The sequence below is a fragment of the Lutjanus erythropterus genome, chromosome 8, assembly GCF_056507025.1.
Source record: "Lutjanus erythropterus isolate fLutEry1 chromosome 8, fLutEry1.hap2, whole genome shotgun sequence".
Taxonomy (NCBI): domain Eukaryota; kingdom Metazoa; phylum Chordata; class Actinopteri; order Lutjaniformes; family Lutjanidae; genus Lutjanus; species Lutjanus erythropterus.
The window spans coordinates 22,039,071-22,053,922 of NC_139324.1; the positions used below are offsets into that span (position 1 = coordinate 22,039,071).

General features: G+C 39.2%; 1 protein-coding gene across 1 annotated transcript in view; it reads right to left on the reverse strand.

Moving 5' to 3' along the window:
- The window catches only part of LOC146322808 (radixin), a 47,568-nt gene that overhangs the window by 11,496 nt on the left and 21,220 nt on the right, over positions 1-14,852 (reverse strand). Inside the window, exons 3-5 of the mRNA XM_084724911.1 lie at positions 7,025-7,108; positions 1,442-1,537; positions 1,026-1,148 (exon numbers count right to left, since the gene is read on the reverse strand). Coding sequence (XP_084581037.1) covers positions 1,026-1,148; positions 1,442-1,537; positions 7,025-7,108 — 303 coding nt within the window. The remainder of the gene's footprint in view (positions 1-1,025; positions 1,149-1,441; positions 1,538-7,024; positions 7,109-14,852) is intronic.

Below are 14,852 nucleotides of genomic sequence, written 5' to 3' on the forward strand. Positions count from 1 at the left end.
TTTATTTTAAAGCTTTTATTATGAAGCAACAAAATCAGGAAATCTTTGAATTCATCAGCATGGCTTAACACGACTCCTCTTGAAACATGAAACAGTAAAATAAATCAGATCCCTGAATGTACAAACAGCAACACAGGAGACAAACTAAACTTCAAACCACAGTGATTCAGCTACAAAAGTACTGAGAGCTGAACACAGACATTTTCAAAAATGTCTTTCTCTCTGCCCTCCTGCGCACACACAAGTTGAGACTCGCAACATGGGCGCTTATTGTACAACAACACGGACTTATTGTGCTGCACACACCTGGAACACCTGTCAACACACATTAAAAACAATACCTATTGGTCAATTTAAAACCATGATTATAAAGTATTTTGTTCTACAATGTTACTGATTTAACTTCTGCTGTTGTCTGTTTGTGTTGTCTTAATTGTCTTAATTGTTTATTATATGTGTTTATACATTTTGTTTTGTTTTCTTGTTGTATTTTTCTGTTCAAACTGTACTCTTGATATCACTGTAAATGACGGCACTCCCTAAATGATTCCTTGAGATTAAATTAAGGTTGAATGAATGAATGAATAAATGAATTTGAGAGGGAAAAGAGGGGTCGTCATGAGTTGGTCATGGTCGCTGAGATGTCACTACAACCCACTTTGAAGTGGGTCGGTGCACTTTGACCCCACTCTGGAGACTGACGCGTTACATAAATGTTAAGGGAAATGCAAATCAGTGAGGCAGGGTTTGACCCTTAAAAATAATTCAAGGCAATTAGTCAATTTTCAAAATAGTTGAGTAATTTAATAGTTAACATTTAATCAATTAATCAACTTATTGTTGTAGTTCCAACAAGACTATGCATCTGGTCAGAAATGTAATGCTAGCTTTTATTACTCAACAGCTGCTAAATTTTCATTCTTCTTCATGAAGACAAAAACTGTAAATCACCTCATGTTGGTATTAGCATCATCTTGCTTGACCACCAAAATCTCTTGTCAGGCTCAGTGATCTGTCGGTTTTACCTGCAGGAAGAAGAGTTTCTGTGTGATCTCCTGGATGAGCTCCTCAGAAACATCTTCCGGGAAAAACTTTGCTCTGAACTTGAACTGCAGAGGATTCTCCTTCTTCACATCCTGCTGGGTCACCTGGAGAGAAAACATCCAGACACGACATTTCATCTTCCACCCTTCACCCTCTGCCATTGTGTTGCTTCACAGTTTGTAAACATATGAATAAGTCTTGAGGAAATTAAACTGTTTTCATTTCAAACAAAATTAAAGAGACATTAAAAGATAATAATTTACTGGCTTTCATAACTTTAATATTATCATGTTTCCAAGCTGTAGCAAACAGTGACAAAAAACAGGAATAAAGAAATTAACTAGAAGTGGTCACATGGGCAGAAAGTCTTTGACTGGTTGTGTTTAGGATCTCTCACCTTCTTGTTGAGTTTGAGCCATGTGACGTAGCCTTTACTGTCTGTATACTGCAGGCCGAAGAACCAGACCTCCCTCAGACCCACCGTCTTCACCACCTGAAACAACACACATCATTGTTGTTTTCATCCGTTTACAGCTGGTATAAGACAGGGTTTTGATGAATAAGATCAATATCTGTGGGGAACCTTTGTGAATCACAGACTTTATTTTCAGCATAAATTAAAAACTCTGTGAACAGAAAATCATTGGTAATCTGGTGAAGGAAACTGCAGTTGTAATGCTCATTGCCTGCAGCGTGAGATAAAGGCCGCACATCATCTAATAAATTTAGGACAGACTGTCACTAGTTTTGCACGTGGAAAAATGGAATATTACACAAAATATGAGAAAAAGAACATCCGATATGCTCACCAAAGGGTCAGAACCAGAATAAAGTATAACGATTTCCAAACATTAAAGCCATGTCGTTGAATACTAATTCCAAAACACCAAATTCCAAAAATATTTTTTTGCACTTAGAACGTAACTGCTGTGAAACAATGTGTTGCTGTTTTGCAGCATAGACTGCAAGCCAGACAGAAGCTGGGTGCACAAAATAAGCCAAGTGAGGACACGACTGAGAGTGTATCCTCCTTTGGCCCATGAACTATGGACAGCACCCAGTTTTAGAGATATTTCAGGCTGACTGCAAAGCAGTTTGACTGGTCTGATTGTCGGCTTATGTGATTGGCCATATATATTTGATCCTTTTTCTCAATTCAGGTCTATCATATATATTTTGCTCTATTTGTGTTTTTTTTTATTTATAGGTATTTATAGTTATTAAAATACAAGTGTATTTGTATTCTGTATTGTATTCTGAATATCAGCTGATTTATTGATACCATATAATTCATTTTTACTCCCTAATATCAATATTTGCACTGGCCTCAAAAATCCAGTATCAGTCTGGCCCTAATTCAAATGAATGAGAGGAGTGTTTGAGTTTTGTTTGATTTGGTCTGAATACAGCCTGGAGGTGTTGGATGGGGTCGAGGTCAGGGCTCTGTGCAGGTCAGTCAAGCTCTTTCACACCAAACTAGGAACCCCACTTCTTTATGGACCCAGTTTTGTGCATGGGAGCACTGTCGTGTTGCAAAGCAGAGGGTCTTCACCAAACTTTTACCACAAATTTAACAGCGCACTATCGTCTGTTTCATTTCGATTTCCCTGCGTTGTAACTAAGGGGCTTAGCCCAAATGTGCTGAGAAGTATGGGTACACAGCTGTCCACTTCCTTTTGTGCATAGAGTGTATTTTCAGCTAGACTTAGCTATCTATGATTAATTGATGTCACCATAAAAAATGCACACACAAACAGACTAACAAGTCCCATCTTATGGGAAAACTGCTCTAGAACTGCGATCTAACAACAGTTGTGGAAGATGTATTCAGATCCTTTACTTTAGTACAAGTACTTACAACACACTGGACAAGTATAAGTCCTGCATTCAGTGTTAACACTAAAACCACCTGTCAGTGTTTTACAGTTGTGTAACGCAGGATTGATGTGTAAGCTGATTTTACTGCTGTACATGTTTAAGGTTGAACTAAGTCAAACTACTTTATATACTATGGAGAAGTTTATTCTACAGCAATTAATCAACCGACCCATTCAATGTCAATAGATATTGGGCCAAATAGGAAAAACCCTGGAGGTTCGTGGGCAACAAAGAATACTTACAGTCACTCGTACAGTACAATGTGAATGAGTAAACCGATTTGATTTGACTTGTAATAGCTCTTTGTATTATTTCACCACAGCTTACCTCAATCATTGCACAATACACCAGTTTCTTACTTGTTGCGACTAGTAAGTAAGTAAATTCTTGTCAGTCCATTCATTCTGGATTCAGTGATTTTCACAATCACCTTTACGTTTCTTTAGTTTTGACAGAGGTGTTCTGAAGGTTAGCTAACATGAGTTTCTCTGTGGCCCACCAACCCCGGGAACAACGTGAGGCTTGACTGAGCAGGTGCGGAGAGGATGTAAGTCCACTGCAAATATGTGATTTAAAAAAGTTGTAACCAATACCATATTGGTACGGATCAAACAATCTATCACTCAGATGTCTTAAAGTAGGTCAGAGATACGTAATTTAGTTTTATTTATCATATCACATGTAGGCAAGTCTGAGTTGCAGGCAGCCCCTTTGGGGTCCTGTGGGTCGCTAGTTGAATAGGCCTCTTCTATACCATTATTGTTTGTCTGTAGTGTTGCAGACCTGTGACAATCACGTATCTATGAAAAGGCAACTTTTCATGGTGTCAGAAAAGCAACCCTGTTATCAGCTTTGTAAGAATGCATTTTCCAGGTAACACAAGAGGTTTTTAAATATTTTTTTTATCTTAAGGAGAGATTTTTCTCAACCCATAAAGGAGCACTTCATCCTTCATTACTAACATCCTCCATTAGTAACTGGTAACTAAAACTGTCAGACAAATCTTGAGAAGTAAAAGGCACATTATCTGCCTCTTATATATGTAAAGCAGTATAAAATGAAAGTAATCAAGTAAACTACAAGTACCTTGAAATTGTACTTAAGTTGAGTACTTGACTAAATGTATTTAGTTACATTACACCACTGGTTAACAGTTTGATGGTGCTCAACCAGCTTCAATTTTGCACCCTGCTTCCCCTCTCTTCTTTTCCCTTTTCTTTCTCAGTCCTTCGTGTCTAACTGTTCTGTTGTCCCTCCCTACTCTCTCAAACATGCCCACATGCTTTGTCATTCACAAACTGTCATGCCGTTTACAGAGAGGCAGGGAGACAGAGTCCCTGAGGGGGATGCGGACGCTTGTTCAGACTCTCAGACTCTCTAATGTGATTTACACAGTCAATACGAAGGCACTCACTGCCATATAATTAACTCTCTGTCGCACTCAGAAACACAAACACATGCTCACATAAACACATTAAATACCCATGTGGATCAGATCATCACACTCAAACAGACATCCAAAACATGTTGGTAACTGTACAATCAATCACATATACACACACACACAAACACACATGGCGTCCAGTGAGGCTGGGAATGCTGCAAGCAGGGACCGCTATGCAGATGCTGTGAGCGAAGCCTCTGAATGTGGATAAAAGACTTTGGAACGTTGGGAGGAGAGAATGAATAATGAGTGGAGGAGAGAAGAAGAAAAACAGGCAACATAAAAGAGACATAAAAATCGTACTGACTGGGCGACTGAATACGACTCCTTACTTTCATATTAGATGAAAACATTTGCTCATACAGAATGCTTTAAAAGTGTGTGTGTGTGTGTGTGTGTGTGTGTGTGTGTGTGTGTGTGTGTGTGTGTGTGTGTGTGTGTGTGTGTGCATGATTTTGGTCCATCAAAGTGTTCGTGTTCAGGGGCAGGCTTATGCGTTTGGCTTAGTTTGATTAAAAAGCTTTCCTTTCTCGCTAAGGCCTTTTATCATCCAGTGTGAGTGCGCGTCTGTGTTCGTGTGTGTGTGTTTGCGTGAGGTTAAGGGTGTTTATATTTAGCAGGACAGCCTCTTTATCAATGGAGCCCTCTTTTCATTCATGTGAATCTGTAACATTTAAAAATGAAACAGCTTTCAGGACCGACTGAAGGTCGCTTCTTGCATGACTCATTATCACAGAGCTCACCATTCACTGCTGGACTACATGTGACCTCGAAACACTGTAGGAGAAGTGACTGTTTGTTTTTTTACCACCACACAAAGCAGTGCATGAAATAAATACTGTTGAGGCTGATCAGTTTTCGATATCTATACGGAGGCATTTGGCATCACGTTCAGCATCGGTAATCTATCCTGTCTCACTTGTTTCTGCTGCATTCAGTTTGTTCTCATCAACACGAGATCTATAAGCTCCCCAAAACGCGATGCATTCCTTTGGGAGACGTCCACACTTGGTGTGAGTTTGGTTGTGAAAAACTCTAAAGTACAGGAATGATAAATCAAACACGCCCTTACAAGCACAGTGTGTGTTTAGGAAGTAAAGATTTGCACTGGCAACGTTATTATTCCTGAGTAAGAGAACTCATGGAAGTCACATAGCTCGTTTGACCTGCTGTTTGTGTTGTTGGAATAAAACTGAACGTGTTTCATTTGTCAGTTTAGAGATTTTGGCAACAAACGACCGCCTGCCAAAACCCCACAATCTCAATATCAGAAGCTGCCTTTAGCCAGTAGTAACTACACGGTTTTGGAAAGCCTCCCTTCAGCACAGACTGAAAACCACAGGTCTGTGTTAGACACAATTTAGAAGCAATTCATAAGAAAACTAACTAACAATTAACTGTTGTTCACGCTGATCAAAGAATTATCAGATGTGTTTTCCTGTTAGAAATCCTGATGACTTGATCCTGATGGGTTATTATAGCAGTCAGCTGCTGTCCCCTCTTCCTGGTATTGCGTACCGGTGATGAATCTTTACTGCCCTCACTGGCATACTTTCGCCCCGGCATATGTCACATGATTTCAAGAGAACCTATTAGTGAGCTTTGCTCGTACTGGTGATCATTCAGTGTGTTTTATCTACATCTATTTTTAGCTGATGATGGACATATGAAACTTCACAGCGTCATCCACCAATGAGGTCTATCATTACTTCATCACTTCTACACCTGTCAGCTGTCCTCTCCATTCTCTTTTTGCAGTCAGCCACTCTTCTCCTTCCTCAAGTCCAGTCTGACTGGGATTATGTCTGCAACTAATGATTATTTTAACTATCTAATGATTAATTCATTGGTTATTTTTTTCAATTGATTGATTATTTCATGGTTATTAGATGGTTTCTTTAAATGCTCGATTGTGACTGATTAATTTCAGTATTCAAGAGTCTTTTATTGCTAAACAGCAGAGTGTTGCTATGGACACAGTCATAATCATAGACTCTGGAGGAGCTACAAAATAATATTTATGATGGTCATTATTGTGAAATAAACCCCTGCACCACCCTGTCGTCTGGTTTGTAAACCACAGACACTCTCCCCTCACACAGCAACACTTCATGATTTACATAAACTCTGTGCAGCCTCAAAAGCTATTCTGTGATTTGATCTCATGGTTTTAGGGTGAACACAGACACAGGAGAACGACAAAAAACAAAGATTCTCTCTTTCAGTCTGTCTTCCTCCTCTACATCACCACAACCCCAACAAACCTTGGAGGCTGACATGAAACAATGCTGAAAGCTGCCCTTTTACTTCCCAGACACACATTCACACACAGACCCACACCATCCACCCAACACTTACATCCACTGTCTCTGAGAAGCTCCCAGTTTAGACAATGAGCACTTTGTGTGTCATCTTTGTACAGAACCAGTACCGAATCAGACCCAGCCAAGCACCCACTGGCACACACGCGCGTTCACTTTCAGCATTGCTTTTCATTAGTAATGGATAACAAACAATGTGATTCTTCCAGCAGGTCACAGGGTCCACACTGACTCTTTCCTCCCATCTAGTGATGGATCTACAACTCTTCCAGCTGCTGCAGAAGCCTCACATTTATCCTCACAAATGAAATGAATAAAAAACAAATGTGTCTCTTACCTGGTCAAAGAGCTGTTTGCCTGTTGTGTTGGGCTGGATGGCAAACTCCAGCTCAGCGTCCATGGTGGTGACGCGCACATTGATCTGCAGAGAAGAAGAAAATGCAACTAAATGAATGAACCAATAAAGAACTCATAAATTAGGTTCAGAAACACCACACTGTTAAAGGTTAAAGGCTACATTCCTGTTACTTCATCCATTTTTTAAGACAAGACTTTTGAATACTGAATATTTAAAAACTGAATATTTGTATTTCCAGCAGAAAATGCACGTGTCGCTGTATCTGCTGCTGCTCACCACCCCTCTTCTGAAAGAGTCACAGCAAGATGAGCTGGTGAGTCATGTCTTGAAGATACCACCCAAAATCGGTAATGAATGAATAATGCGTTCGAGAAATATGATGGCTTTTATTAATGGCCACAAGGTGGAGCATGCATGTGCTTATGGTGAAGCTGTGTAACAAGTTTCATCTTGTTAAAGACAACAGAACAGTATTTTACTGTTACTACAGGGCCCCCTGTATGTAGAATTGCATGACATGTTACACATGTGTGCAATGTGACTATATGTACAACATACGCAAAATTGGCACAGTCCAACACACTATTGTATACAGTTATGGCCTATTAAGTGCATCAGGCCATGCCTTCAAAAGTTCAGTAACCAATTGCAGACAAAAGCTAAGTGATACCCAAAAACAGATATTTTTTGCTTGGGGTTATCTAAACAGGTTTTCTACCAAGTTTGGTGGAGATCGGATGAAATATGTTCTGGAAAGCAGAAGCAAAAAATGTCTGAACTAAATCCAAAGTGGCAGAAGATAAAAGAGAGCAAAGAAAACTGTGCAATTGCTACAATAGCTGCATAAATCACACAAATATAGAAGCAGAACGCAACACACAAACATGATGCCACACTGACACACACACACACACACACACACACACAGGCAGGCCGAGCAGACACAGCGTGATGATCCACATGTCATGAACCTGGTGACCTTATAGACGAGGCTATATATAGACTACATTACAAAGAGCTGACACTGTGTTAAGACAGTAATGCTGATTGCTGGAGAATCCCTGAATCCTAAAAGTAGGACTGAGAATGATTCATGATCACTGAGTTTCAAGGGAGACTGGAAAAAATCTAAAAAAATAAACATAAAAGTGAACATAGGAGTTAAATAGTGAAAATGATAAACAACAGGTGAAACCAAATGTAAAGATGTTGAGAAAACGGGAAGATACAAAGTGAAAATTGACAGCAGAATGTGCAAAGGAAAAGGAAAGGCATGGTTAAGACAGTGTGAAAGGACAAAACAAAGTGTGAAACAAACAGTGTAAAACAGTGTTAAACTAATTAAAAAAGTATGATGCACACATAATCCTACAAAACGTCACAACATTTGAGGGCAGAGTTTAGCAAATAAGGACAAACAGGGAAAAAAGCAACACCTCTGAACTACTGTGACCCTTTGCTGGTGGGACAGCCTGTGCCAACTGTGTGTGTGTGTCTTCCTACCAGACTTCTATAAATATTCTTCACACTCATTGAACACACACACACACAAACACACACCCTGTGTTCCAGCCAGTGTCCATGTAAGGCTCCGACTGTTTATGCTGCTCCTTGTGCCAGAGAGGAAGCTGCTTTCACTTCACTCTAATGAGGGAAAATATCAGGAACTCTAGCAGCCTAACCTTAACCATACAGCTATAATTAGATTCCCATGCATGAATTTTTAATATAAAAATAAACCACGTCCTGCATCTAATAGATGAAAGACAAGAAAGACAGCCGTGCAGAGGAAATACAAAGACCTCTCCTCTAAGAAGCATTTCTACTGGTTCTTCAAGGTCCACAGGCCATCTGTCATAATAAACACACATGACGAGTGAAAGTGCGCATCAGAACAACCACAACATTTAGGAGAAAGGGTAATTTCCTCTTCTCTCCTTGCAAGCTAGTAAATGACGGCCACATGGGCTTTTAACCTTTTCAACTTTGCACGGATATTCACATCTGCAGCAGACATTACTGTAGTGAGAGGCTGTAGTGAGCTCAGTTTTAGGAATCCACTGGACCAACTATTTCATTGAGAATAGGTAAGTAAAAAAGGTGCACAGAGACATGGTTATCTGTATCTGTTCATCGATGTGATCTCCTCATCGTTTTCAAATGGGATGTCCCCACAAACCACGTCATACAGTAGGATACCCAGGGACAAACTGAGGCAGAGCATCCATGAAAGTGACAATATTTGATCCACTCTGGTGGACTGTACAACAAAGTTACCTAAGTCATAGTAAATTGGACAAATGTTGTATTTTCTAACCTTGATATTCATTGGCAAATGCAACCTTCAAAGCATCAAGTTGATTTAATATTGGTATATAATTAAGTATGAAATACACTTCCATCTCTTACTGTACTTTTTATGTCTCTCTTCCTCTTTTTTTTTTAATTTTATTTTTATCTAAACCAAGTTTTATGAACTGAGCTGCACCATCACATTGAGCTATGAGTAACCGAAAAAAACGTTTTGTAAATTGAAATATTTTGTTTTGTGTTGGAAATAGAAACTCTTTGCAGAAAAGATCCTCATGTTGAAGGGAATCATCTTATTTATCATTTTATTTATCTAATTGCAGTGATGCTGTGTTCATGTTTCCAGATGTGTTAATCTTACTGCTGTTCACAGTACTAAAATGCTGTTTGTATAAATTAATATTATAAAACTATATAATTATAATTTAAAATTACAATTAATTATTTACATATAAATGTACTTAGATCTGAGTAGGGAGCCCCACAGTGTCAGACTCTGAAAACCCTGCTGTAAAGAATAAGCTCAGTCTACTTTTTCACCATTTCTGTGTTTTGATGATGATTTTATCCTGTGAAAAAAACTAAAATATGGTTTTGAATTATTCATGATGATAAAATAAATGTTTCATTACCACTGGGAGGGCAGCACTGAGGTGCCATTAATTGCTGCTTTGCAGCAAAAATAAGGAAATAGTCACAGGAAGAAAGTTGGAAAAGGAAGGGATTCTGGGAGTTGCGTGCAGTCAGGTGCGACTCTCAGCCAAATACGAGCATCTGGAAACTTTATTCAGGGCTGCTGCCACATCAACACTTATGTTATTATGTAAAAGTTGAACAACATTAACACAGTTAAAGGTTTTACAGTGATGGAGATATGAAATGAAATTAAAATGATTAGCAAAATAACTATTAATTTAATAGTCAGTTAATAACTGATTAATCGTTGCAGCTTTACTGTTATGACGCAGCATGAAATCATAAGACCATCAGGCTTCAAGCCAGCAGTAGTGCTATTGCAAATCAAAACAGTGTCTCACAGTGGTGCTCTTGGGGCTCTGCTCAGAGTAGTGCACTGACACACACACACACACACACACACACACACACACACACACACACACTGCGCACAACTATACAATTATACATTGTGTGTTTGTGTGTGCATTCTGTGAGAGCAATTCCTATCCCATTGGAGGTGTAATACATTAGACTGTGCTGCAGTAAGCAAACCCAGCTGCAGAGAAACCAGCTGACACTGTCCTTGAGTAACCCTTGATGGAGAGCAGATGAGAAAAGAGTAACAACGGTACAGTAAAAACTTTTATGCCTTAGGCATAAAACTGCTGCATCAGTAGAGTGTATGTGTGTGTTTGTGTGTGTGTGTGTGTGCACGCGCATGTGTGTGTGCACATGTTTGTAGTCTTTGTGTATATGTTTCAGGTCAGTTGAGCTGTCTCTGTCTAGTATCTTCTCACTGCTGGTTTCTTATGATTTATGCACTCTGTTCACCTCAGGCCTTATCTGTCTGTCTGTCTTTGTTTCTCTCTCAGTCACACACACACGCACACACACACACACACACACACTCTCTCTCTCTCTCTCTCTCTCTCTCTCTCTCTCTACCGATGCGAGCCATGTTCTGCAGACAAAGGCAAAAGCACTCTACCCCCAACCGTGGCCTTTGTACCAACACACACAAATTCTGGCAACATCTTGCAGACAAAAGACAAAAGACATAACCAGATGTTTGGCATATTTGTCTTATAAATGACTATGATTTGTCACTTATTAAAAGAATTTATTACATTTCTGTCAATCAGCTACCTGGTTGATTGAGAAAAATTCAGATCTGTTTCCGTTCCTTTCTTTTAGATCAGTGTTGCACAAATGGGGGTGCTAGTGCTCCTGAGGGCACATTTTTATATTAAAGGTTAATTTAAAAAATATCAGCTACACATACATACACACATCCCAGAAATAATACTATACTATAATAAATTCAACAGAACATGTCAATGCAAGTTCCATTAAACCACATTTTAAATTCTGTTTTTCTGTTTTCAGTGCAATCATTAACTGCTGAAAACTGCCAACAGCTGTAACACTTCACAGAAGAACAACATTGTATTATTACCTAATTATGTAGGTTTTTTTCACTACATAAATAACTAACTGATTTTACCCGAGCCATTTCAACTCTCTTACTCTTCATACTGCTGGTGACCATTTCAACCAGTGTAAAAGTAGAAAATAGTAAACTTCATATGTCGGCTTGCATTCATTCGCACTACTTTGCCACATTCATGTATAAAAAACAGTGAGGGAGAAAACAGATTTGGCTGTAAGTGAATGGTTATGTGTTATTTGCATTTGATTAGCTCCAGAAGAAGAAGTCTTTGTACAGTGGATACTGGAAAAGTATGGGAACGTGACCATATGGTGGGGGTGGTGTGTGTGTGTGTGTGTGTGTGCACGATGCGTGCGCCACAGCGACACAGACATCTGTGTTTACGCTTGGGTGTGCAGCCATATGGTGGCTTTACATGCGTGTACACTATGCACACACAATAAGGCATTTTTCTGTGAATACATTGTTGCTTTCCATGTGCCTCTGTGTTCTGGCTGATAAGGTTTCCATGGCAACACCCTTTTGGCTGGTTTTAATGTAATTTTCTACAAAGCCTCGTGGGCGTCCCAAACAGGGATTTAACACTTGACAGGGTGACCTGGAGAGGATTGACCCCTGCTGAGGTGAGATACAAGCTGAACAACTGAACAGTGAGATGACAGCAAGTCAGTAGGAGAACAATGCAACTGCAGTCAGATTTGTTCGTGCTGCAAATAACATTTGTTTTAATCAAAGTAATTGCTTGTTTTATTTATTCATTAATCCTTTAGTCTAATAAGTATGTAAAATAAAAGAAAAAATTCCAATCACAATTTACCAGAGCCTAATATGAAATTGGCTTTTGTCCAACCAACAGTCACAGAGAAATAATCTAAAATGTTTCATCTGAGGTTATGTTGCCATCACAAGAAATTATATGTTGGATTTTTAATTTTGCTCTAGACAGGCATAGCATCAAAGCACGGATGAAGATGGAAAATGTCAGTGCTATTAAAAATAAGATTTTACTGAAAATTGAATAAATATGGTTTGGTTTCTGTCAAACCCAAAGTAAGAGGCATGTGCAATTTAACTGAATTTTGATCCTTAATCAGTCCAGTGGTTCCCAAAACTTTTTCTGGCACGTCCCCCTTTCAGAAGCCGAAAAAAGCTCTTTGGTCCTGTTTGAATTTACATTGTCTTGTAAACCAGTGTGAGCTGGGCCTAACTGTATGCACAACATGGTAATAAAAGCGAATTCATTCATTCATTCCATAGATTACATGTTCATTGTATCCAAAATATGCATTATATATGTGTCCTGTTTCTAATAAAACTCTACTAAAACCTGGAGATGTTTTTAACTGTATCAATGTTGGCCTCAGCAAGAAAACAATGTCTAAGGGGAACTGTGTCAAGTGTGAGTGTGAGTGTAGGTTTGAGTCTTTCTGTGCCTGCTGCAGACATTTGGACATGAGCTGTTTTAACATGCAAGTCAGTTAGTGTGTGTGTGTGTGTGTGTGTGTATGTGTGTGTGTGTGTGTGTGTGTGTGTGTGTGTGTGTGTGTGTGTAACACAAAGACAGATAGAAAGAGAGCAACATGTCTTCTAGCTGATAGCAACCAAACGTTAGCAGATAACGGTGGCAGTCTGCTGACCACCATCCTTTCTTCTACTGTTGACTGAATGACACTGCAAAAACCCTTCTGGTCATGTGTCAGAGACATACTGAATATCATTTTGAGTTGAGTTACACATGTGGCGCTGTACTAGTAATGATCTAATTATATTACTACTGATAAAAAAAAAATCCCCCCTGACAAAACTAACTAACCAATCCAGGCATTCATTGACCAGCAACTCCAGCGTTCTGTTGAGTAAAATGAATGTTTTTTCCTGACAGAGTTTGGTTGCTTTGTAAAAAGTGATATTTCCTTATATAACACCGGCTTCCTATTGGACATGGCTGTTTGGTGTCAAGATAAAGTGGTGAAAATATTCTAAATATAGTGTACACTTAATTATTCTGACCCTGTCCACTGCTGTATGTGTCTTAGCTTCCATGCTGGTACTCCTCTCTGCTTCTCCAAACTGCTGGCGTGTCGATCACCATCTACTGTAGATAATACACGGACTATGAATAAGTACCTTATGTACCAATGTATTAGTACTTCAGTTGTTATAATCGCAATCCCTGCTGTGTAACTTGTACAGAGATTCTGGCCAAATCTTTCCTCATGAGGCTCTGGGAAAACGTAGAGTGCATGTCTGTCTCAGTTTAGCTGGCTGTGTTTACCAGCATCCTCCATGCCTCCATGTTATTCATAACAAGTAGTGACAGCTAAATAGTAGGCTAGTGTGTACAGGCAGAGCTCGCCCACACAATACAGCCCACCTGTTGACTGTGTTTGTGTGTGTGAGAGGGACTCAGACAGCCATAATTAAAAGCTGTTGGTAGCTAAGCTGGTTAACAGAGGCTTTAAAGGCAACCAGGGCCACACTGCCTTCTTCACCTTTTCTCTTCCCTGTTTTCCATCATCATCCACTCTTTAAAATTGTCTACTTAACATTTCCTCTCTGATACTCTTCTTTTCACTCCTTGTGCGTCCTCCACCACTCTTTCTCTCTTCACCTCTCCTCTTTTCTGCTCATATTTTTCCTCTCCAAAACCACTTTTCCACTCCACTTTTCTGTGCTATTGTCTTTAGGTCCTGGCATTTACAGTAACGTGAGTATTTATCAGTCATGCTTTTAGTTGTTTCAAAACGTCTGTTTGTATTTTCAAACTCAAAGAGAGGTATCAAGGACATATGAGAGAAGATTCATACATCAGCACTGTGTCAGACCACACAAGAGTCCACCCAGTTCTGCAGCTGATGCTTTTCAAAGCATAGAATTTACACTGTGGGGATAAAACCATCTGTGGGCTGGTTTGGATTGGAGTAGGAGGAGTTAGCATGGCAGACACAGCTTTGTCTTCAGGAGAAAAAAAATAACTCCAAGCAAGAATGCAGAGTGATAAGCAGCACAAACATAATGTTAATACTGCCTGTACTTCAGGAGCAGCAACGGAACAGAACCACCTTTTCCTCTTTTTCTCCAGCAATGGCGCCAAAACTAGGAGTGCACAACATGGAAATAAAAATCATATTGTTATTATTCAGATATTGTGATATGATTCACGATTAGATTTTTTTTTAAATAGTTGATTACTGTAAATTTTCATCGCTGAAGTAGTGAGAAATCCCCGGCACAAATTCCTGTAGTTCAAGGTAATGTTCTTAAATTGTTATTTTTTCCCAAGCAACCATCCAAAACTAAAATATATTAATTTTAAAATCATATAAAGCAGAGAAAAACCAACAAATACTTACATGACACACAACCAGA